Source organism: Canis aureus, chromosome 2 (assembly GCF_053574225.1).
Source record: "Canis aureus isolate CA01 chromosome 2, VMU_Caureus_v.1.0, whole genome shotgun sequence".
NCBI lineage: Eukaryota > Metazoa > Chordata > Mammalia > Carnivora > Canidae > Canis > Canis aureus.
In genome coordinates this window covers 3897554-3922083 of record NC_135612.1, presented here as the reverse complement: position 1 = coordinate 3922083, position 24530 = coordinate 3897554, and the positions used below count along the sequence as shown (strand labels likewise).

The following is a 24530-nucleotide window of genomic DNA, read 5'->3' as shown; positions in this document are numbered from 1 at the left end:
CAACACGCACATGAGAAAATGCTCTGCATCACTTGCCATCAGGGAAATACAAATCAAAACCACAATGAGATACCACCTCACACCAGTGAGAATGGGGAAAATTAACAAGGCAGGAAACCACAAATGTTGGAGAGGATGCGGAGAAAAGGGAACCCTCTTACACTGTTGGTGGGAATGTGAACTGGTGCAGCCACTCTGGAAAACTGTGTGGAGGTTCCTCAAACAGTTAAAAATAGACCTGCCCTACGACCCAGCAATTGCACTGTTGGGGATTTACCCCAAAGATACAGATGCAGTGAAACGCCGGGACACCTGCACCCCGATGTTTCTAGCAGCAATGGCCACGATAGCCAAACTGTGGAAGGAGCCTCGGTGTCCAACGAAAGATGAATGGATAAAGAAGATGTGGTTTATGTATACAATGGAATATTCCTCAGCCATTAGAAATGACAAATACCCCCCATTTGCTTCAACGTGGATGGAACTGGAGGGTATTATGCTGAGTGAAGTAAGCCAGTCGGAGAAGGACAAACATTATATGTTCTCATTCATTTGGGGAATATAAATAATAGTGAAAGGGAATATAAGGGAAGGGAGAAGAAATGTGTGGGAAATATCAGAAAGGGAGACAGAACATAAAGACTCCTGACTCTGGGAAACGAACTAGGGGTGGTGGAAGGGGAGGAGGGCGGGGGGTGGGAGTGAATGGGTGACGGGCAATGGGGGTTATTCTGTATGTTGGTAAATTGAACACCAATAAAAAATAAAAAATAGGGATCCCTGGGTGGCGCAGCGGTTTGGCGCCTGCCTTTGGCCCAGGGCGCGATCCTGGAGACCCGGGATCGAATCCCACATCGGGCTCTCGGTGCATGGAGCCTGTTTCTCCCTCTGCCTGTGTCTCTGCCTCTCTCGCTCTCTCTGTGTGACTATCATAAATAAATAAAAAAAAATTTTTTTTTAAATAAAAAAAATAAAAAATAAAAAATAAAAAATAAAAAAACCAAAAAACAAACAAACAAACAAAAAAAAAAAGATTTTATTTTTTAAGTAATCTCTATACCCAACGTGAGGCTTGGAATCACAACCCTGAGATCAAGAGGTACATGTTCTAACCAACTGAGCCAGCCAGCCACTCCAGAAGGTAACATTTTAATTTCCCTGCAATTAAACCGTGGGGTCTATGTCCCCCGCAGGGTTGATGCCTCTGCCCGGGTCAGTACTCACATACTCCTCGCACTCTAGCTTCCCGACGAGGTGACCCCATATCTACGTAGCTGGGGCTCAGGCATGCTCCGCCTCTCAGGCCTGCTCCTCGACCTCTGAGGGGACAGCAAGAGCACATTCGAGGCTGAGCCAGTTCTCCGGCTGAGCCCTTGCCTCCTGCTAGACCTTCAGGTCTCCTCTGCCCCCGGGCGTGGCCTCACCGGGAGCGCTTACCCCTTTACGGTTTTCTCATTTCCAAGGTCCGCCTGTTCAACTCCTGGCTGGTCCCCCGCTCATCCCAACTGGCACAAAAACCTAAGACTCGCAAATATGTGGATTTTCACTGTTTCCTATCAAATTTGTCACTTTAAGTTGACAAACACAGGTTTTTACTCGTTGCCACAAACTGAATTAGCCTCTGGCAGCACGGCTGCCGGTCTCCCAAACTCCAGTTCTTGCCAAAGGAATTGGGGAAAGCAAGAATGCCGCAGACATCGACTGTTCTCAAAAGCTCTAGCACTTTTCCTAAAAATAAATGCTTCTCAATTTTTTTCTGTCTTCGGTCAATTTCCAAAGCCCAAATAGTTTTAGGCAATTTTGCCTAATTTTACTTTGTTTTTGTGGAGAGGAATCACCAAACTCTTCATGCAGCTATCCCTGGAGGTCCCTCTCTTCTGAATATTTTTATGCTCTTCATTTTATGAGATGAAAAAATAAAGATTCAGGCAAAGTAGATCATCTGTTTAAGGTTAAAGAACAATGTGGTTTTCAAGAACTAAGTTGTCACTTAACAAATAGAAGTTATGTAGAAATGGTCACCGGAACCAAGAAGCATCTTGTTTTGTTTAAGATTTTACTTATTTATTCATGAGAGACACAGAGAGAGGCAGAGACACAGGCAGAGGGAGGAGAAGCAAACTCCATGCAAGGAGCTCAATGTGGGACTCAATCCCAGGATCCCACGATCACACCCTGAGCCAAAGGCAGACGCTCAACCACTGAGCCACCCAGGCGTCCCAAGAAGCACCTTGTGGGCAGCCGGGGAGGCTCAGCAGTTTAGGGCCACCTTCGGCCCAGGGCGTGATCCTGGAGACCCGGGATCGAGTCCCACGTCGGGCTCCCTGCATGGAGCCTGCTTCTCCCTCTGCCTGTGTCTCTGTCTCTCTCGGTGTCTCTCATAAATAAATACATAAATAAATAAATAAATAAATAAATAATCCTTAAAAAAAAAAAAAAAGAAGCAGCACCTTGTTTAAAATATATCCGGCTTTAGGGGAACCTGGGTGGCTTAGTCTGTTAAGCGTCTGCCTTTGCCTCAGCTCATGATCCCAGGGTCCTGGAATCAAGTCCTCACTCTCTCGCTCTCTACTTCCCTCTCAAATAAATGAATAAAATCTTAAAAAAATAAAAATACAATCTAACTTTGGATTGTTCTTTCTTTGAATATTAGTTTTCTCTTTTGTTAAACTGAGATGACCATGAGAATCCACAGATAACTGACTAAATCTAGGTGGATTTCCATGAGTCTTAGTTATCCAGCTGAAAGGCAATTTAATAAGTGGGTGAAGGTTAGATGAAACCAGTACCAGCAAAGATGGGTAAGAATAAAAGGCAAAATTCTAAGCTGATATCGCAGCGCATATTTAATAGATCTTTGCACATTGATCGTGTCAGCAACCTGCACAACGGCCCCCAATGAGCTCACGGCCTGATACTTATTTACGGTTGTATAATCCTCTCCTTGAGCAGGAGCTGGGTTTAACGACCGAGTCCCTTCTACTGGACACAGTAGGGCACAACTGATAGGACACCAGTTCTGAGATTAGGTTAAAAGAGGTGGCTTCCGTTTTGGGGTGTTCTCGGATCTGTTGCTCTAGAGGAGCGAGCTGCCACACGGCCATTCGCCAATGGAGAAGCCACAGAGCCAGCAAGGAACTTACGCCTGCCGCCCAGAGCCAGTGAGGACGTGGGCCTTGCCAACAAGTTCACAAGTAAGTCTGGGCAGGAATTCTTGAGCCCCGGTTGAGGAGCTCCAGCCAACACCTTGAATACAGCCTCAGAAGAGCCCCCGGATCAACTGGGACCCACCTAAGAATCACAGAGGTTATTACCCCACAGAAAATCTGAAATAATAAATGTCTGTGGTTTTAAACTGCTTAATGTTGGCATAATTTGTTACATAAAAATAGATAACACAATATTTAAATATTTCTACTTTCGGGCAGCCTGGGTGACTCAACGGTTTAGCACCGCCTTCAGCCCAGGGTGGGATCCAGGAGACCTGGGATCGAGTCCCAAGTCAGGCTCCCTGCGTGGAGCCTGCTTTTCCCTCGGCCTGTCTCTGCCTCTCTCTCTGTGTGTCTCTCATGAATAAATAAATAAAATCTATAAATAAATGAATGAATGAATAAATAAATAAATAAATAAATAAAATATTTCTGCTTTTCTTTCTGTCATTAAAAAGCCCTCTCTCAAAAAAAAAAAAAAAAAAAAAAAAAAAAGCCCTCTCTCCCTTGGGATCCCTGGGTGGCTCATCAGTTTAGCACCTACCTTCGGCCCAGGGCATGATCCTGGAGTCCTGGGATCGAGTCCCACATCGGGCTCCCTGCACGGAGCCTGCTTCTCCCTCTGCCTTTGTCTCTGCCTCTCTCCTTCTGTATCTCTCATGAATAAATAAATACAATCTTTCAAATAAATAAATAAACAAACAGCCCTCTCTCCCAAATCTTAACTCTCAAAGTTAACTACTTCTCCTCCAAACTATCGTCTTAACTCCTTTAACCAATATTTGTGCACGTGTACCTGGGTTTCTGTGGGAGACCCTAAGACTTGAGAGGCATTCACTGGCTTTAAGATTATATAGTCAGGGCAGCCCCGGTGGCACAGTGGTTTAGCGCCGCCTGCAGCCCAGGGCGTGATCCTGGAGACCTTGGATCAAATCCCACATCAGGCTCTCTGCATAGAGCCTGCTTCTCCCTCTGCCTGTGTCTCTGCCTCTCTCTCTCTCTCTCTCTCTGCATCTCTATGAATAAATAAATAAAATCTTTTTTTAAAAAAAGATTATATAGTCAGAGGCATTTCTGAATTATCTTTGGATAATCTGAGATTCAGGAGAAAGAGTATTTCGAAAGTTGATTTGCAGAAAGAGAATATAGGTCTGTAAAGGACTGACCCGTAACAACATTTTTGTTGAATACAGAAAACTACAAAGGGGAAAGAGGACACTGAAAAAAACTGGGATGTCCCTTGCATCAAGCCAGGAAACTGCTTACTCTAACACAGGCCTGTTAGCAAAGCTTGAACATGAGAGAAGTTCAAACTAAGTAGGTGTAGGCATCCTGCAGATGTAGAAGATCCAGGTATCCATCGCCTGGCACCTTGCTGCTCGCCATCGCTGCCTTCGGCTACGGCGAGGAAGACCGTGCCTAGCCCTGAAAAAGGGAGGCAAAGGGCAAGCGGCTGCTCTCATGGACACATTACTTCCACTCACATTCTATTACCCAACATTTAGTCACATAGCTGCGCCTCGCTACAATTAAGGCTGAGAAACAGCCTCTAATTAGGTGATCTTGTGCCAAGCTAGAACATGGTAAATTCCACGTCTAAAAGGAAGATGAGGGGAATGGATACTGGGAAACAGCAGTGACTTCTAACCAAGTTAAACTTTTTTCTTTTCTAACTTTTTTCTAAGTTGAAAACTAACTTAATATTCTTTATCTTTAGGGGCAGATCTGGAAAACACAACTAAAATACAAATTACCGGATCCCTGGGTGGCGCAGCGGTTTGGAGCCTGCCTCTGGCCCAGGGCGCGATCCTGGAGACCCGGGATCGAGTCCCCAATGGGGCTCCCGGTGCATGGAGCCTGCTTCTCCCTCTGCCTATGTCTCTGTCTGTCTGTCTCTCTCTGTGACTATCATAAATAAATAAATAAAATTTAAAAAAAATAAAATAAAATAAAATACAAATTACCAGAAAAGGTACATGTTATAGATACAATCTGAAATAATCACTACCAGAGACATCCAAATATTCCTGAGCCTTCAAAGACTCTATTTTTGAGCAGGGCATCAGTGTAAGATTTCAGAAGATACTTCAGACGGAGAAAAAGTCCAGAAAATGCTTTGTTGTCTAACACTTGGTCATACCTAACCCACAGAACCTTGGAGTATTTGAAAATCAACCAAGCCAATACTTACATTTGGCCATTTAATTTTTGGTAAGATCTTATCTGCTATCAAAGATTACTGCAAAAGTTTATGAGTAAGCAGATGGCATGCAAGTTATACAAATAATACTTTGAAAAGAAGTAAACTGTGTAGCTATTTTATCTAATATTGACTATACTAGGTGTTAAGAGAGAGAGATACAGAGGTATGCAAGATAAAACACAATATTCTTGACTATATACTGTATGATGACATTTATATGAAATTTCCAGAAAAGGAAAACTCTATAGGCAAATAGATCAGTGGTTGCTTGGGGCTAGGGGTATGAGCAGAAATTGTTAAGAGGCACACAGAAACTATTTGAGGTGTTCCAAAACTGGATTATAATGATGGCTATATAACACTATACACTTATTAAAACTCAAACTGTAGGGACGACTAGATGGCTCAATTAAGCATCTATCTTCAGCTCAGGTCATGATCCCAGGGTCCTGGGATCAAGCTCCACATGGGGCTCCCCACTCAGCGGGGAGTCTGCTTCTTCCTCTGCCTCTCCCTCCACTTGTACATGAGCTCTCCCACTCTTTCTCTCTGTGCTTATACTATAAATAAAATCTTAAAAAAAAAAAAAAAACCTCAAACTGCATACTTAAAATGGGTAAATATCAATAGAGTTGCTTTTTTAAAAAATGTCCACAAGCTCTGTATTTCTCTCATTCTATTTTTCTTCCCAGAATCTTTGAATTCCTTTTTGAGAAGACATTCACACACATACACAAACACTATGTTATAGTAAGGACTAAGCAAATAATATCAGATATTATTTAATTATAATTTAGAAAGAATCCCTCTTTGCAATCTTCTCAAAATTAACTATTTCAATCAAGTTCAACTTTTCTGCCCTTTTCAATTTTTCCCCATATGTCATATCTTCCCTCTTAAATATTCTACTTAAATTATCTGCCAAAAGCTTGCAAGTAACATTTACTAAGTAGTTTCTTGAATAGAGACTGTTCAGAAAAACAGAAACACAAAACATATTTCTGGTACTTTTCTAACCACATAACCAAAGGGAAGTCATAGGCTCTAAAATTATTTCCTAATCTATAATTTTAAATAATTCTTGCAATTTAATTATTAAAATTTAAGGCACAGCAAACTTCTACAATCCCAATGCTTACTACAGAGTGCTATTTTATAGTAGTAGTCAGGTATTATGAAATGTACACAAGAGTAAGTTTTATTCTAAAGCCAGTCACAGAATTCAATAAAATACAAAACTTTTTTATGTATTTTGGGGACGTCTGGGTGGCTCAGAGGTTGAACGTCTGCCTTTGGCACAGGGTGTGATCCCAGGGTCTTGGGATTGAGTCCCACATCGGGCTCCCTGCATGGAGCCTGCTTCTCTCTCTGCCTGTGTCTCTGCCTCTGTCTCTGTGTCTCTCATGAATAAATAAGCAAAATCTTTTAAAAATTTTTTTAAGTATTTTGGGAAGAGATACTATAAAATGACATGTCCTTCTGACATATATCCATTATTCTTTGAGTACTTCCTTGTGCTCTGGCACAAAATATTCTAGGCTCGTCTAGTACTTTCCTGGTACCAGCTTGGTAATCATCCATTTCTCCTAGAACGCTGATTCCTTTTAGCAGAGAATGGTTTTTAGAAGCTAAGATCTAGCTAAGTGCGCAGACACACACACTGTTTATTGGGCATTGCTTCTCTAAGGCCCTTTCAAGTGGACAGAGCTAGAAAATACATATATACGTATGTATGTAGGTTGCCAATCACCCATCACTACTCTAGAGTCTTCCTCCACATAGATGCCCTGAGCATATTATGTGGCTCCAAACTGGCCAAAACTTGGGCAGGACTCTTGACAAACTTAAATTAAGATATTCAGCCAAAATTAAACAACTTTTCAGGAAACTATTATGGTAACACTAAATGCTTCCATATATGCCTTCACTTATCTTCTCATATTCCCTATCACTTATACAACTTGGTATTCCAAAGTTGGCCAAAAAAGAAAAAGAAAAAAAAAAAAAACGCCCAGGTTTATTCCCTTGACAGCTACTCATTACAAAGCACCAAAATTTATAGACCTCTTAAGAGGTAAAAAGAAAATAAATCTCACCTTTTGCGGCTTGATTAAGTTAATCGAGATTACTTGACATTCTTTAGCTAAAAAAAAAAATCTTGAACCTGACTTCCTAACAACATTCTATTTCAGAGTTGACTAAACTCATCCCCAGAACTACAGAGACATACATTCTAGAGGTGAACTGGCCCTGGAGTAGTAAGTCAAGCATTCATGAAATGCTACATATAACTTAGTTCCTCTTACCCACTAGTAATCTACATTCAAAACTTTAAACAGTGGTATTGCTTTTTTTTTTTTTTTTTTTTGAAAGAAACAGGTCGAGCACATAAGCCTTCCCCCAAAGCACATTTCTCTCATAAAATTCTTCCTTGATCACTAAAGCAACCTGTTGGTAATGAAGCTGTAAAAATAAAGATCTAATACCTAACACGTTATCAGGGGTGCAGGCATGGTGAGGCGGTTTTCCCAACTGTGTTGACAGACTCTGGGGTCTCTAGCCTGGTTTCCTTTGGAAAGAAACAGGTCGGGCTGACAGAGAGCAAGAAAGATACCTAAACATAAAGCACACAAAGTCTCTAAATATCTCAAAATACCTGTTACTCAAATAGTAACACTTAAAGAAAAGTATTCCACTGCTATCATTTGGTAAAACTGTTGCATAGGGGCTCCACAATATAAAAACCTGTGATATCAGAAGGCAGGATTGCTTGAGGTTATGAAGGCAACAGGTACCAAAGACTGAAGCCGCCTTATTTGATCCAAAGCAATCCCTCAACCAAAGACCAACTAGAACAGGCCTAAGGCCTTAAGAAAATGCTATTTCCACAGTTGATCTGTGAAGAGCCATTCCCTACTTCTCATATTTCTTATATTTAAGGACCACAATTCAACCCTACAGGCCCAATTATAAAATTAGCCTCTGACTCATAATAGCTCCGAAGTTGTCTGGTATAAGCTCCTCCCTGCCACCACCAATTCAGGAATCTCTTTCATACAGTCTCTGAGAGAAGATTACTGAGACCCTCTTCAACAATATAGGGAAAAGATCTCCTGGCCTGGAAACACAGAGAGGGGCTCCAACCCAGGGTCTGCCTTTCACTACCTAAAATGTCTTGGGGTAAGCCATTTCACCTCTCCAGGCCGGTTTTCTCACACAAAAGAAGTGGGGGAATAACCAGAAGATCTCAGAGGTCTCTTACTGCTCTGAAGTTAAATTATTATCTCCAGCGAAGCCACTTCAAGAAAAAATTCATTCCACGTTTACACAGTTCTTCTTAGAAAGGATTTTCTAAATTTCTAAATGTACACATTCTTTAACCCTAAAGTTCCACCTTCCTGAAATCTACCCTACAAGAAAATGACTATATGCGCACAGAAAACATTAGAACTCTCTACAGTAGCAATAATTTGGAAAAATTCAATAATAGAAAACTACAGTATAACATTACAGAATACTACGCAGCAGTTAAAAAGAATGAAGGAAGAGCTAAGTTGGTTGAGCACGTAGCTGTTGATCTCAGGGTTGCGGGTTCAAGCCCCAGATGACGTGTAGAGATTACTTAAATAAAGGAATGAAAGAAACCATATACACTACTTACTAAAAAGGAACGACTTCCAACCCATACTTTAACAAAACACGTACATTTTGGTGCATTTAAATAGCTATGAAGGTCTACACAGGTCTTTCTGCAGCGACAGAAATGTATCTGCATCTGCACAGTCCACTATGGTTAGCAGCCAGGCACCCGTGACTACTGATCTCTGAAATGTGGCTATTGTGACTGAGAGACTGAATTTTAAATTTAATTTTAACCACTTTCAGCTACTGTACTCTACAGAGCAGTTCTAGAAGAACAATCTAAACTGGTAACAGTGGTTAGTTACCTCTGGAGAGGAAATTAGATGGGAAGGTAGGAGTGAATCTAGGCAAACTTTCGCCTGCCTAGATTATTTCGCCTACCTGCATTATTTTAATGCTTTAAGGCAAGTTACAAAAAAACAAAATTTAAAGAGAAAATCTTGTTGAGGGATCCCTGGGTGGCGCAGCAGTTTGGCGCCTGCCTTTGGCCCAGGGCGCGATCCTGGAGACCCAGGATCAAATCCCACGTCGGGCTCCCGGTGCATGGAGCCTGCTTCTCCCTCTGCCTGTGTCTCTGCCTCTCTCTCTCACTGTGTGCCTATCATAAATAAATAATAAAAAAATTTTTTAAAAAATCTTGTTGATACTGAACCAAAAATTTGCCCTATGAAGCGCCATAAAAAGAATCTAGGTGGGGGTATTTTTGTTGCTTTGTTTCATTCTGCTTTTTGACTGGAAAAAAAATTTACCTGGAAAAAGTTGGTAGTTTTTCTTAAAAACAACCTTTAAATCACTTTTCCTTACATTTCTCTTCCAAACTCTCCCTCCTCCACACACCCTCGCCTTTTTTTTTTTAAAGAACTACAGTTAACTTCTGGTACAAAAGATACAGCAAAACATCATAAAGGCTACTGACCCATCATTAGGGAAGAAGGGCCATGCTTTCCAAGAATTTTTCCAACAGAGGTGATGGATTTGTACTTCTCTCTGCAACAATTCTTCTCGTACCATGAAAATATCACTATAGCTCCTAAAATCTTCTCTTCTCCAAGCGGAATATCCCCAGTTCTCAACCAAAACACAGAGCAAGAACACTTTCACCATCACGTGGGTTTTGTTGTAGCGCAAAACAACGCAGGTCAGGATATAAACATTTCGCACAGGCTTCTCCTAGTGGCATGGCATACGCACCCAGAGTATCAGCCCAGACTTCCTAAACATCTAGCCATTCATTTCTTCAAAAATATTTACTCGGAGCTACTAAATACCAGCCACTGCACTTAGGGGAAGGGATAGAGCAATGAGCACAATCTATGTTGACAGAGCCTCTACCACCCAAAGCCCTGTTCCTAAAAGTTGGAATCAGTAGGTAAACCCTGAACCACCTCAATTTCAATTCATTCCAACAGTCTAACTCCATGCCGAATACCACTAAGACCATGACACCCACACAGAGAATCTGTACTCAACTTTATAATACAAGGAAATCTACCTGACATGTCTTAAACGGCCCAACAAACCGGGCAAATTCAATGGGTAAAATCCTCAAATGTCCTTTAGACCAAGTTTTCAACAGTCCACAGCTAATTTGAAAAAAAAAAAAAAATGTTTTTAGCAGGTAATCTATTCTAGCAAAACTTAATCTACATAAATTTTCTTTACTATGAGATCATGTACTACTTTACTTATTTATTTTATGATTTTGGTATTAAAATGTTCCCTACCTCCTGAAATGATGGTTTCGGTAGAAAGCAGAAAGTATCCGGGTTTTGTTTTGGTTTCTAAAGTCTTACTTGCCAAGTAACAACACAGTAATCAAACCTCTATACCAAATATTTGTTGATACTTGTCATTTGCTGATTTAAAGGACTCAAGGAAGCTCCCTCTGCCCTAAAATGCACACCCTGAACACAGAGGAAGTGATTACTCCTCCAAAAAGTACACTTCCATAAGAGTTAAATCGTTACATTTGACTCAAGGGAAACTTAAGCTTTCCCATTCTCTTGCTATATTATTTGCAAGAACGCTAATATCCTGGGGATTCCTGGGTGGCTCAACGGTGGAGCATCTGCCTTCAGCTCAGGATGTGATTCTGGGGTCCTGGGATCGAGTCCCACATCAGGCTCCCCGCAGACAGCCTGCTTCTCCCTCTGCTTTGTGTCTCTGCCTCTGTGTGTCTCTCGTGAATGAATAAATAAATAAATAAATAAATACCTTTTAGAAAGAACACTAACATCCCAGTAAAACAGATCTAAACACACAGGATTATAAATGTGCAAAAAAGTCTAATTAAAAAAGTACATTTGTGACAATAACAATTGTGACTGATGACAGTTACTTCCTTAACAGTAAAAGTAGCCAAATTCTTATCTAGGTTATTTTTGACTGGTATTAAACATCTCCACACTGAAAAAGGTCTATTAAGTTTGGCGGGGGGGGGGGGGGGGGGCATAAGGAAGACACAACTTGCTAGTAATAACAACACTAACTTTGTCACTCAATTAAAGTTCCCACTATCATGGGCAGCCGGGGGGGGGGGGGGGGGGGGGCTCAGCGGCTGAGCACCTGCCTTCGGCCCAGGGTGTGATCCTGGGGACCGGGATCGAGTCCCACCTCGGGCTCCTTGCATGGAGCCTGCTTCTCCCTCTGCCTGTGTTGTGTGTCTGCCTCTGTCTCTCTCTGTGTCTCTCATGAATAAATAAAATCTTTAAAAAAAAAATAAATTTCCCACTAACATAAACTAAACTGTAAATTTTACTTAGTAAAGTGAGACAAAGCTCCCACAGGACACACAGCTCCACTCACCTCCATCCCTTAAAAAAAAAAAAAAAAACACTTTTCCCTACCTTCTGACAAATTATAGGTTTCTACATAAGGATTAAAATGTAGTTAGGCCACAGAACACAGCGTGACCCAAAGGGTTTTCAGGTCCTTAGGAAGGCCTGAATCCCCAGGTGTGCCCTCACTCTGTAGTGTGACCTTGGACAAGTCCTCCGACCCAGATTCTCAAGCGCACGGAGCGCGGAGCGCCCGGCTGTGTCCCGGCACTGGGGATCCGGGAGGGGGGGGGGCGGCTGGGGGGGTCGCGGTCTCGCTCCTGGTGGATGTTCGCTGAACCCGCAACCAGCGGCCGCCGGGGCGGGGACAGTCACGCTGCTCCCAGGCGGAGGCAGCTGCAGCAGCCAGTGTCAACTGCTCAGCTGGTAAGAGTATACACGTGCTCTATTTGTATATTCGTAATATATGTGTTTATATGTAAATATACATACAAATAAGAATACATATATTTATACACATAAATATACCTACATATAAAAACGTATGTTTATATATGAAAATATATATTTATACATAGTTATATATTTAAAATGTATACATTCATATACAAATGTCTATTCATATACTTAAAAAGTGTATATTTTATGTATAAATGTATTCATATATTAAAATGTATATATTTATATGTAAATACATATTCATATGTTAAATGTATATATTTATATATATTCATGTTAAAATGTGTATATATTTATGTATAAATGGATATTTATATATTGAATGTATATACTTATATTCATGTTAAAATGTGTATTATGTTTATGTATATATTTATACATTAAATGTATAAATTTATATATTCATGTTAAAATGTATATTTATGTATAAATGTGTATTTATATATTAAATGTATATATTTATATATATTCATGTTAAAATGTGTATATTTATGTATAAAAGTTTATTTATACATTAAATGTATATATTTATATATATTCATGTTAAAATGTGTATATATTTATGTATAAATGCATATTTATATATTAAATATATATTCATGTTAAAATGTATATATATTTATATATAAATACATATTTATATATTTATTTACAGAAATGTGTATACTTATATATAAAAATATATTTATATCAAATGTATATATTCATATATATTTACATACAAAAATGTATAGATTTTATATAAAAATATATTTATGTATAAAATGTATGTTTATTTTTTTTTAAGGTTTTATTTATTCATGAGAAACACGGAGACAGAGGCAGAGACACAGGCAGAGGCAGAAGCAGGCTCCACGCAGGGAGCCGGATGTGGGACTCGATCCCGGGACCCCAGGATCACGCCCTGGGCCGAAGGCAGGTGTCAAACCACTGAGCCACCCAGGGATTCCCTAAAACGTATGTTTATAAATATATTTATATATAAATGTGTATATATATGTGAATGTGTGTATTTATATATAAAAGTGTTTTTATGTATCTATAAATAAAACATGTTAATAAATAAGTCACATGTTTATAAATAAGACATATTTATCTATGAAATATACTTCTATGTAAAACATATTCATGTCTAAAACATACATGTGTACGTAACACACCCGCTCGTACATGCAGTGGACAGGAGTGGCCGCCGGGCCGAGCCGGGAGCCGGGAGCCGGGAGCCGCCGGGCTGCGGGGCGGGACCGAGGGAGGCCGCAGCCCGAGCTGCTGAGCGCGAGCGGCTCCCGAGGTCTCGGGCTTCCCACGACAGGCCCGAGCGTCCTCCCCAGCGGCCTGTCCCCCTCGGACTCCGGCTGCCGGGGTGGGGGGGTGGGGGGCACTGCGCTCAGGGGGCGGAGACCAGCGAGGGGGCGAGGGGGTGGGGTCGCGGGGATGGGGGGGTCACGGGGGTCTCGGGGGTCTCGGGGATGGGGGCTCACGGGGGTCTCGGGGATGGGGGGGTCACGGGGGTCTCGGGGATGGGGGCTCACGGGGGCCGGAGGGTCACGGGGGTCTCGGGGATGGGGGTGGTCACGGGGGCCGGAGGGTCACGGGGGTCTCGGGGATGGGGGGGTCACGGGGGTCAGGTAGTCACGGGGGTCTCGGGGATGGGGGGTCACGGGGGCCGGAGGGTCACGGGGGTTTCGGGGATGGGGGGTCACGGGGGCCGGAGGGTCACGGGGGTCTCGGGGATGGGGGGTCACGGGGGTCAGGTAGTCACGGGGGTCTCGGGGATGGGGGGTCACGGGGGCCGGAGGGTCACGGGGGTCTCGGGGATGGGGGGTCACGGGGGTCTCGGGGATGGGGGGGTCACGGGGGTCGGAGGGTCACGGGGGCCTGAGGGTCACGGGCTTCTCGGGGATGGGGGGTCACGGGGGCCGGAGGGTCACGGGGGTCTCGGGGATGTGGGGGTCACGGGGGTCAGGGAGTCACGGGGGTCTCGGGGATGGGGGGGTCACGGGGGTCAGGGAGTCACGGGGGTCTCGGGGATGGGGGGTCACGGGGGTCTCGGGAATAGAGGGGTCACGGGGGTCTCGGGGATGGGGGGTCACGGAGGCCGGAGGGTCACGGGGGTCTCGGGGATGGGGGGTCACGGGGGCCGGAGGGTCACGGGGGTCTCGGGGATGGGGGGGTCACGGGGGTCAGGGAGTCACGGGGGTCTCGGGGATGGGGGGTCACGGGGGTCTCGGGGATGGGGGGTCACGGAGGCCGGAGGGTCACGGGGGTCTCGGGGATGGGGGGTCACGGGGGCCGGAGGGGCACGGGGATCTCGGGGATGGGGTCACGGGGGGCCGCGGGGTCACGGGGGCCAGGGCCGGGGCCGGGGCAGCCGTCGCCCGCGGCGCAGACCCACCTTGAGCAGGATGGACGGCGGCAGCTGGTTGATGTCCGGGGTTTCGGGGGGCGGATCCCTGTGACAGTCGCAGGGGTTCTCGGGGGGCTCCCGGCGGTCGGCGTCGCCGCAGTCGTGCTGCTGCTGCTGCTGCTGCTGCTGCTGCTGGGCGGCCGAGGGGGCGGCGCCCCCCGCTCGCCCCGCGTCCCCGCCGGCCGCCGCGGGGGCCCCGGGGGGCGCGGGGGGCGCGGGGGCCTCGGGGGGCGCGGGGGCCGCGGGGGCCGCGGGGCAGCAGGCGGCGTCGGGGGGCCGCGGCGGCGAGGCGCCCCCCCCCGCGGGCCCTCCGTGCGCCCCTGCGTGCGCCCCTCCGTGCCCGCCGCGCCCGCCGTGCCCGCCGCCGTGGCCGCCGCCGTGGCCCCCGCAGCGGGGCTGCTTGCAGGGCGTGCAGGCCGGGAGCCCGGCGCCCTTGCGCTTGCACACCATGTCGGCGGCCGGCGGCGGCCCGCGCAGGAGCCGCAGGGCGGCGGGCGGCCCGAGGAGGCGCACGGGCCCCACGCCCGCCAGGAGGAGGCCCGGGCCGCGGCGCTCCCAGGCGGCGGCGGCGGCCAGCCCCAGCTCGCGGCAGCGGGAGGCGGGCGACGCGGCGGCGGGGGCCAGCAGGAAGCGGCGGGCGGCGGCGGCGCAGTCCTCGGCGGAGGCCCGGGCCCGCGGCGGCGGCGGCGGCGGCGGCGGCGGCGGCTCCTCCTCCGGGCCGGCGGGGGCGGGCGCGCCGGGGCTGTGCACGATGAAGCAGAGCATGCAGGGCCCGCGGAAGAAGCAGTCCCGGCTGCGGGGCGGGCGCGGGCGCGGGCGGCGGCGGCGGCACCAGCTGCAGCAGCGCGGCCTCCTGCGGCTCGGGCGGCTTCGCGGCTCCCGGGACAGGAGGTGGCCCATATAGGAGGCCGCGCGGGGCGGCGGGCGGCGGGCGGCGGGGACGGGGACGGGGACGGGGACGGGGGCGGCCGGCGGGACGGGGCGGCGGGGCTCCGCGCACTCGCGCTCGGGCGCACACGCGACGGGGGGGGGGGGGGGGCCGGGGGGCTACATGCTGTGCCCCGGGGCCGGGGGGCCGGGGGCCGGGGGGCGGGGGCGCGGCGGGGGGCCTGCGGCCGGGGACCGCTCCACGCCCGGCCCGGCGGCTCAGTCCGGCAGCGCGGCGGCGGCGGCGGCGGCGGCGGCGGCGGGGGGGACGCGGGGTCCCGCTCGGACCATTTTAACTGCGGCTCCGCCGGCGGCGCGCGCGCCCGCGACACAGCTCGGAGCCGCAGGGGCGCGCGGCCCGCTCGGGGAGGGGGCGGGGCCGCTCGGGGAGGGGGCGGGGCCGCGGCGGGCGCGCGCGCGGAGGGGGCGGGGCCGCGGGAGGGGCGGGGCCGCGGGGGCCGCCGGGCGGGACCTGCCGGGAAGGAGCCGGGCGCGCGCCTGCCCCGCCGCCGGGACGGGAGGAGCGGCTTCCGAGCCGGCGCGGTGACATCCGTTCGCGCGGCCGCGCTGACGTCGGGAGGTGTGAGGTCAGGAGCCGCCATTGGCCGGGAGCCGCCGCGCTCCCCGCCCCCACCCCCCCCCCGCGCCGGGAGAGCGAGGCCCCCGAGGAGCCGGAAGCGGAGGTCGGGAGGCCGCCTCTGCCCTGGCTGCCAGGGGTGCCGGGGGGCGCCGAGGTGCGGGGGCCCTGGGTGCTGAGACCCCGAGGTGCGGAGACCCCTGGGTGCTGCGACCTTGGGTGCTGAGGCCCCCGGATGCTGAGACCCTGGGTGCTGAGGCCCCTGGGTGCTGAGGCCCTGGATGCTGAGGCCCCTGGGTGCTGAGGCCCCTGGGTGCTGCAGCTCTGGGTGCCGGGGCCATGCTCTCAGGGAGGGGCTGATGGGTGGGGCAGCCCCTTCTCTGTTCCGCTTGGTCGTACCCTTGCTGTGGTGTCTGCTGACTCCTATTTCAGTGAAAGCACCTGTCGTGTTTCCAGGCCAAGCCCTAAGGCACGTTGTCAACTGGTTGAGTCCTCAGCCTTGCAGGCTGGGGGCTCCACTGGCCGTCCCTACGCCCTCGGGGTGCCGCCACCCGCCATCCACCCTCCTGTCCTACTCCTGAGAAGTGACTGTAGAGCCTCCCAGGAGATAACCGGTTGTAGGTGGTCCTCGTGGCCCAGATGGGATAGAGGACAGCCAACCATCTGGAAGGTTTATCAGGCACCCAAGCATCAGGGCAGGGGTTGGAGCAGCACCTGGTGTGCAGAGAGGACCTGGGAGAGGGCTAGGCAACCTGGGAGAGGCCTAGCTGACCTGGGAGCTGACCTGGGAGAGGCCTAGCTGACCTGGGAGCTGACCTGGGAGAGGCCTAGCTGACCTGGGAGCTGACCTGGGAGAGGCCGAGCTGACCTGGGAGAGGCCTGGCTGACCTGGGAGAGACCTAGCTGACCTGGGAGAGGCCTAGGCGATGGGAACGGGTCAGCGTAGAGGAGGGTCATGAAAAGGGCCTGGGGTGGAGGAAGAGCAGGGCCACGCCTTGCCTTGGCGCCCTGAGGGACTGGCCGCTGAAGCAGGGGTACCTGGGGGCAGAGGGCAAAGTGACGAGGTCCCTCTCACTGGGGCCCCCTTCTTGAAGGGGAGCCTGTTACCTGCTGAAGGGGCAGCAGGCAGTGGTGGGTAGTTTTTAAAAGCTGCTACGAATGACTTGAGAGTGAGTCGGAAGCAGTATTTCAAGCCTCCAGGCCCCCTCGGCTCTGAGCCCACTTTCCCAGCCCTGTGGCCTCCCACCCGCCTCCGCCCAGGTCGGTACCCCCCAACCTTGGCTAGCAGTGGCCTCCTGGCACACAATGACTGGTGCTTTAGGGCTGTCAGCACCCAGGGAAGCCGGTCTCTGAGTTTGATGGCAGCGAGGTGGCGTTCCAAGAAACCTAGAGGCAAAGATTTGTCAAAAGGTCCTACGTACTTAGTACTGTACTGTCTGTCGAATGCGCTGCCTACACTGCATTTCTGCAGTTGCCGGACATGGAGCTATCATCCCCCTGGGACCGCGTGGGAATCTTCCAGGGCCCCGGAGCTCCCACACTGAGGGGAGGTTAGAAGGGACAGGACTCACCAGAGGCCTTAGGACAGGCCCTTCGCCATCTCTACCAAGCTGCACTTTGAGCAAACGGAGAGGGTGTTCTAACTCTCCTTATCACTTCATGTCGAAATTATGGACCCATTAGTTTCACATTAGTTAAATATACACTATGACCTAGGAATTCCACTCACAGAAATGCACCGAAAAATAGAAAAGAATGTATCCACAAAGAAGGCCTGCGCAGAATAGTCATAGCTGCTTTATTCACGATCGCCAAAATCTATAAACAGCCCAGATGTCCATCTGTAGAAACTGGATAAATAAGTTGTTACACTCGTTCTATAGAATACTACTCAGCAATTGAAAAGAAAAGAAAAAAATTTTAAAGATTTTATTCATAGAGACACAGAGAGGCAGAGACACAGGTAGAGGGAGAAGCGGGGCTCCCTGCAGGGAGCCTGACTTGGGACTAAATCCAAGGTCTCCAGGACCACGCCCTGGGCCTAATAAGGCAGACGCTGAACCGCTGAGCCACCCAGGCGTCCCAAGAAAAGAAACTTTTAAAACATGGATAAATGTCCAAAACTCAGGCCGAATCAGACTCTGGATTTGGGGCCCTAGAATCTCTACCTGATTTTAACCAGCTCGCCATCTGATTACTGCGCAGCTTGGCACCATGGAGACCTATCGGAATTTCACATATAATCTAACCTAGCATCTTGTTTTCACAACACGAGGCAAGTGACAGATTTTTCAAGTAGTTTCTGAAATGTACAGCCCTAGCCCTTCCAATTCCAGAGCTGTTCAACCGCAAACAGGTGGCTGTTCTTCTCCTTACCACAGCTTGTAGCAGAGAGTCTTGGGTATTTTAGTAATGATGAAGCAAGCCACTGCTGTGGTCACCAGATCCCTGGTGAGTTTTCGAACTAATTACCCCAAGTAATAACACTGATAAATATTTTAAATATTCAGGGAACAGAGTTATGAGTAAGAGATATAAATAGCAATTTAGAGACAACTATAGCACTTGATGGTTTTGTTAGTTAGAGAAAGCAAAGCAGCAACTGGGAGCTATTAGCTAGGCCTCGATGTTACTGGCATTCTCCGCCAGGACTGAGTGTTGTGTCGAACATCAACAATCTCACAAAACATCAACATCAGTCGTGGCCACTCTGTAACCATAATGGACCAGCCAAAAATAAGACCCCTCTATAATCAGGTCTGAACAAGAACACAAAAATACAAGAACATCCCCCAAAGCACAAAAATGACCAAGCATCCTGGCTAATATTAATGACTTCTGGGGATGCTTCAGGGGGGCTCAGTTGGCTAAGCGTCTGCCTTCAGCTGAGGTCATGATCCACGGGTCCTGGGATCGAGTTCCAGATCATCAGGCTCCGTGCAAACACTTCTCCCTCTCCACTGTTCGTGCTCTCTCTTGCTCTCTGTCGGTCTTTCTCTTTCTCGAATAAATAAATAAAATATTATTTAAAAAATAAATGGCTTCTGTTTCTCAACCAATTATAACCTCGCCTTGCTCTGTTCTTCCTACCTTCCAGACAACAATTATTATTAAAATATTCAATCGTAGATTTACCTGCTTTCTAACAGCATCCGATCCAGGGCAAAGTCTTGAACAGTCCTAGAATCACCTAACACAATCCCAATCCTATAATAATAAGCCTTTTACAACACCTTTTTGACTGAGACTCTCCACAATTCCTCTTGGTGTGCTATCTCTGTTCTTGTGACAAGTCAATAAACCCAAGTTGGTTGGACTATGGGCGTGTTCCTGCTGGCCTTTGGCTGAAAGTCATTAACATTTGTTATAATCAAGACTATCACCCTACCTAAAATTATTCCTTCCTAATGCATATACCCTGAAATTATATAATGCTGTATGTCTTTTTTTTACCCATTAAAACTGAATTACTGGGATCCCTGGGTGGCGCAGCGGTTTGGCGCCTGCCTTTGGCCCAGGGCGTGATCCTGGAGACCCGGGATCGAGTCCCATGTCGGGCTCCCGGTGCATGGAGCCTGCTTCTCTCTCTGCCTGTGTCTCTGCCTCTCTCTCTCTCTCTCTCTGTGTGACTATCATGAATAAATAAATAAATAAATAAATAAATAAATAAATAAATAAATAAATAAAACTGAATTACTCCCACCTTTACTCTTCCTTCTTATCCTGTCTTTATTTATACGTCATTACCACATTCATTTTGACTTTTGTAAACTCCAGGAGGACAGTGACTTTGTTCAGTTTTTAGGAACATAATCTGGTAACTAGAAGAGATGAACTAGAGAAGGAAGAGGCTCCTAGCAGCAAGAAGAGTTAAGATTGTCCAGTGGGTCAACAGGGAAAACATAAAAGTATGATAAGGCAATTATTGCTGGGAGAATGAAGTAGGGGTAGGATTCAGAATTATTTCTTATGTGGAGTTTTCAGAATTTTGTAATTTATAAATGAGGTAGAGAAGAGGGGATGACAGGAAGAAAATGAACACTGAAATAATGACTTGTTTATTCAAATGATTTTTTTTTTCAACGTATAACTACTTGTGGTGAAATAGTGGGCTTTATAATATAAAATATTTTCGTATATGGATAAAATTCAAACCTGAGGTAGACTTGTGTTATGACGTAGATTCGCAGTGAAAGCCAGTCTATAAATTTAAAAAGTTGAGTTTATTTTTTTCAAAGATTTTTATTTATTCATGAAAGACACACAAAGAGAGAGAGGCAGAGGGAGAAGCAGGCACCCTGCAGGGAGCCCGATGTGGGACTCGATCCTGGGACCCCAGGATCACACCCTGGGCCAAAGGCAGGCACTAAACCACTGACCCACCCAGGGATTCCCTAAAAAGTTGAGTTTAAATAAAAGCTTTTCTTTTTTTTTTAATTCAAATGTATTTTATTGAAATGCTTTTTTTAATCATTCAGTCATCCCTAACAGAAAAGCCTTTTCTTTCTTGTTTGCTGACATACAATATACTCCCTTTGAAAGTCACATTTGCCAGTAAGAAGACACTTCAGGATAAAAAGTTGTAGTGCTTGCAGTTGGGTAATGATCATCATTATAAACAGCTGAGGGATCCCTGGGTGGTGCAGCAGTTTGGTGCCTACCTTTGGCCCAGGGCGCGATCCTGGAGACCCGGGATCGAGTCCCACGTCGGGCTCCCGGTGCATGGAGCCTGCTTCTCCCTCTGCCTGTGTCTCTGCGCCTCTCTCTCTCTCTGTGACTATCATAAATAAATAAAAATTTTAAAAAATAAAAATAAAAAATATATATATAAACAGCTGAAACATCCTCTGGCACCAGTGACCCGGGTAGAACACGGGGATCGTGCTGTCGACCCCACTGATGGGGGTGGGGGCAACGGAAGGCCTAGTAAACACTCTTCGGGAGCAGAAGACATTGTCCTTTGTGCAGAAAAACCATGCAGCGCCCCAAGGGTTCAATAAACTTAATTCCTTATTGGACTGTGTTTTTGAAATACTCAGAACCAAAGATACCACACAAATGAGCTTCTGAAGTGCTCAAAGCCAGAGACAGCAGGCTCAAGTCCCAACAACGGGCACAAAGCTTATTAATAAAACGTTCAGCTGCTGCCTGCACTGTTCTTCCCTCGGCTCATCTGACCGACTGATGCTCTCACCTGGGTCTCAGCCCCGGTGTCACCTGTCGCAAGAGCCCTTCCCCAGCTGCCCCGTGCCAGTGCACCGTTCCTGTCCCTCGCCGCAGCTCCCACGTCCGAATCCAGCCCTACTCCCAAATTAAGCTTGCTCCCGATCGCTAGCACCTGCAGGTGCTAATCAGTTGCGTTTTAAAGAGATTATCTCGGGTAGACACGATGTTATCAGGTGAGCTCTTTGGAAGAAGGTCTGCAAGTCCGAGTACAGGAGAAGTCCGAGGTGAAGAGCAGCAGCAGATGCTTTACTGTCGGCCTGGAAGAACCAAGCTCCTGTGGCCTGGAGAAAACTATGTGGCTGGTGGCCCCGAGGAACTAAGTAGGCTGATGATGGGCGCCAAGGCCATTCCTCAGTCCCGTGGAATTCTAAAGTATGCCAACCAAACACCTGAGCCTCCGAGAAGATCCCGAGCTGCAGAAGTAAGAGCACGGGGCACGGACGCCTTGATCTCAGCCTCGTGAGAACCTGAGCAGAGAACCCAGTTGACCTCCTCCCAGAACAACTGATACACGTAACTATGAAATAGTATATATTATAGCTACATTTATTATCATTTTTTTGCTATTGTTGATGTGGAATAGGAAATGTACTTGGCCAGCAAACAGTCCTGAGGAAACCAAGACTTAATGCAGTTTATTGGGAGAAAGCAAAGCAATCAATTATCCATGCCTCTTCAAAGATTAATTCAAGGTCATGCAAGGAGACACCAGGACTTACAATCCTTATTCATTGTTCTCCCACTTTTATGTAAATTAATGGGATAATTGAGGCAAAACTGGGGGTTTAAGTTTTCTCTCTTTCTTTTGCTTAAGATTCCCATATTTATCTTTTCTTCTACCTAAATGAAATTAATGATACACAAAGATGTTTCTCCATTTATAACCCCTCAGTTCTGTGTCCAGCCATATCCTATATTGTAATTGATATTTTTCTCACTTTCCACTGCTAGAACAGGGACTTTATTTTTTTTTTTTTTTTGTAAGATTTTATTTACTTATTCATGACAGGCAGAGGGAGGAGCAGGCTCCATGCAGGGAGCCCGACGTGGGACTTGATCCCGGGACTCCAGGATCACGGCCGGGCTGAAGGTGGTGCTAAACCACTGGGACACCCGGGGCTGCCCAGAACAGGGACTTTAGATAAAATAGTTGAGTTGCATATATCTCCTGAACAAATGTTTTTCCTCCTAAGTTTAAAAACATTTAGGTTTCTTATTATATAATAATAATATATTATTTTATATTTTTATATATTTTAATTATACATTAAATATAATATATATTATATAAATTAAATCACTTTTTAGGGGCACTTGGGTGGCTCAGTCAGTTAAAGCCCAACTCCTTGATTTCGGCTCAGGTCATGATCTCGGTTGTGAGATGGAGCCCCACGTCTGGCTCCGCACTGGGTGTAGGGCCTCTCTGTCTCCCACTGCCCCTCACCCCTCTAAAAAGATTACTGTTAGTGACTCACAAATGGCAAACCACGATTCTTTGTGTTGACAATTTGTGGCATCCGTACAATAATCAACTGAATGTCAGTGCTCTGGCTTTGTTTGCTCCACTCCCGGGTCTGATTACCCGCAAAGGTTGCCCCTTCCTAGCCAGTTCCCTAAATAAAAAGAGTTTCATCTCCCACTCATATCCAGGATCCACAAACCAAAGGGATTAAAATGACCTTTCAAGTTACATGTGTGATGCTTCCTGGCACAAGTAGGGGACAGAGAAAGGGTGGCAGGAGTGGTGATGCGGGGTAAAATCCACCTCTGCTCTGATCCTCTGATACTGCTGGCTTTGTTAATCCCTGGATCAGGACACCTCTTGCCTCATGTTGCCTCCTTAGCCGAGTGATGGACATTGTTCTTCATTACTCGTGAGGGAGTAGATAATACTCTTTGGATATAGAATGGGGTGAAAGAACATTTTGTTTAAGGGGATCCCTGGGTGGCTCGGGGGTTTAACACCTGCCTTTAGCCCAGGGTGTGATCCTGGGGACCCGGGATCAAGTCCTACATCGGAAAAAAAAAAAAAAAAAAAAAAGTCCTACATCGGGCTCCCTGCATGGAGCCTGCTTCTCCCTCTACCTCTCTCTCTCTCTCTCTCTCTCTCTCTTTCTGTCTCTTATGAATAAATAAATAATTTTTTTAAAGAACATTTTGTTTAAATATTTTATTTATTTATTTGAGAGAGAACAAGTGGGGGGAGGGGCAGAGGGAGAAGCAGGCTCCCCGCTGAGCAGGAAGCCCAATGCAAGGCTTGATCCCGGGACCCCGCCCGCCCCCATCATGACCTGACCCAAAGGCAGAGGCTCAACCAACTGAGCAACCCAGGTGCCTGAAAGTACATTTTTCTTCAAGTTCTTTTTCCTCTGTAAAAATAGAAAGTAAGAGTCATATGCAAGTGTGAAAACAATGGAAGAAATTATTGGGAATCAGTTCTCTTTAACCTCATAAATTACATAAATTCCCTCAATTTTCTGGAAGAACGCTTTATCAATATCTCATCTTTGTTATCGTCAGTAGCTTTGGATTTCAGTTCTGTTCTACTTGCTTTATAATCACAAATTACATTTGTTTTATCATTTTAAATTTAGTTTGTTGTGTGTTTTTATCCACTTATGCTCACAGTAGATAATGATGCAAATATACCAACCCAGTTTGGGGGCCGTTGTTTTCTACTAATTTCATGTGAAGGTCCAAGTAGAGGGATTAAAAATTATATTGTCTTTAACCTAATTGTTAAAGCAAACCTAAACATCTTCTTGTAAGATGTTTTAGTTGGTCAGTAACGCTTGTAAGTGAATTCCCTCTCCTACCCCCATCTGAGTAATGGGAATGAGTGAAATTTCGATGTTAAAGTCTTTTGTCCCCTCCAAGGGAACTGATCCCCATAGCTTGACCACGACGGTTATAGAAAGCATACTGTCTTTGTGACTTCTTTACCTTTACCTTCTTTACCTGCCTCATAAATTAATTTCCATCTTATTTTGGAAGAATATGTGAGTATGTGTGTCTGCATATGTTTCTCTATGTTAGGGAGTCAGGGCTTTTTCCAGTTTCTATTGTTTCGCCAATAATTTCCCCCAACAAATCAATACATTTC

General features: G+C 47.0%; 1 protein-coding gene across 1 annotated transcript in view; it reads right to left on the bottom strand.

Annotated features, from left to right (window-relative positions):
* Window positions 1-15612, bottom strand: part of FBXL17 (F-box and leucine rich repeat protein 17) — a 496367-nt gene extending 480755 nt beyond the window's left edge. Inside the window, exon 1 of the mRNA XM_077861966.1 lies at window positions 14686-15612. Within this exon, the coding sequence (XP_077718092.1) occupies window positions 14686-15597 (912 nt within the window). The 5' untranslated portion in view covers window positions 15598-15612. The remainder of the gene's footprint in view (window positions 1-14685) is intronic.
* Between the last annotated feature and the right edge of the window lie 8918 nt (window positions 15613-24530).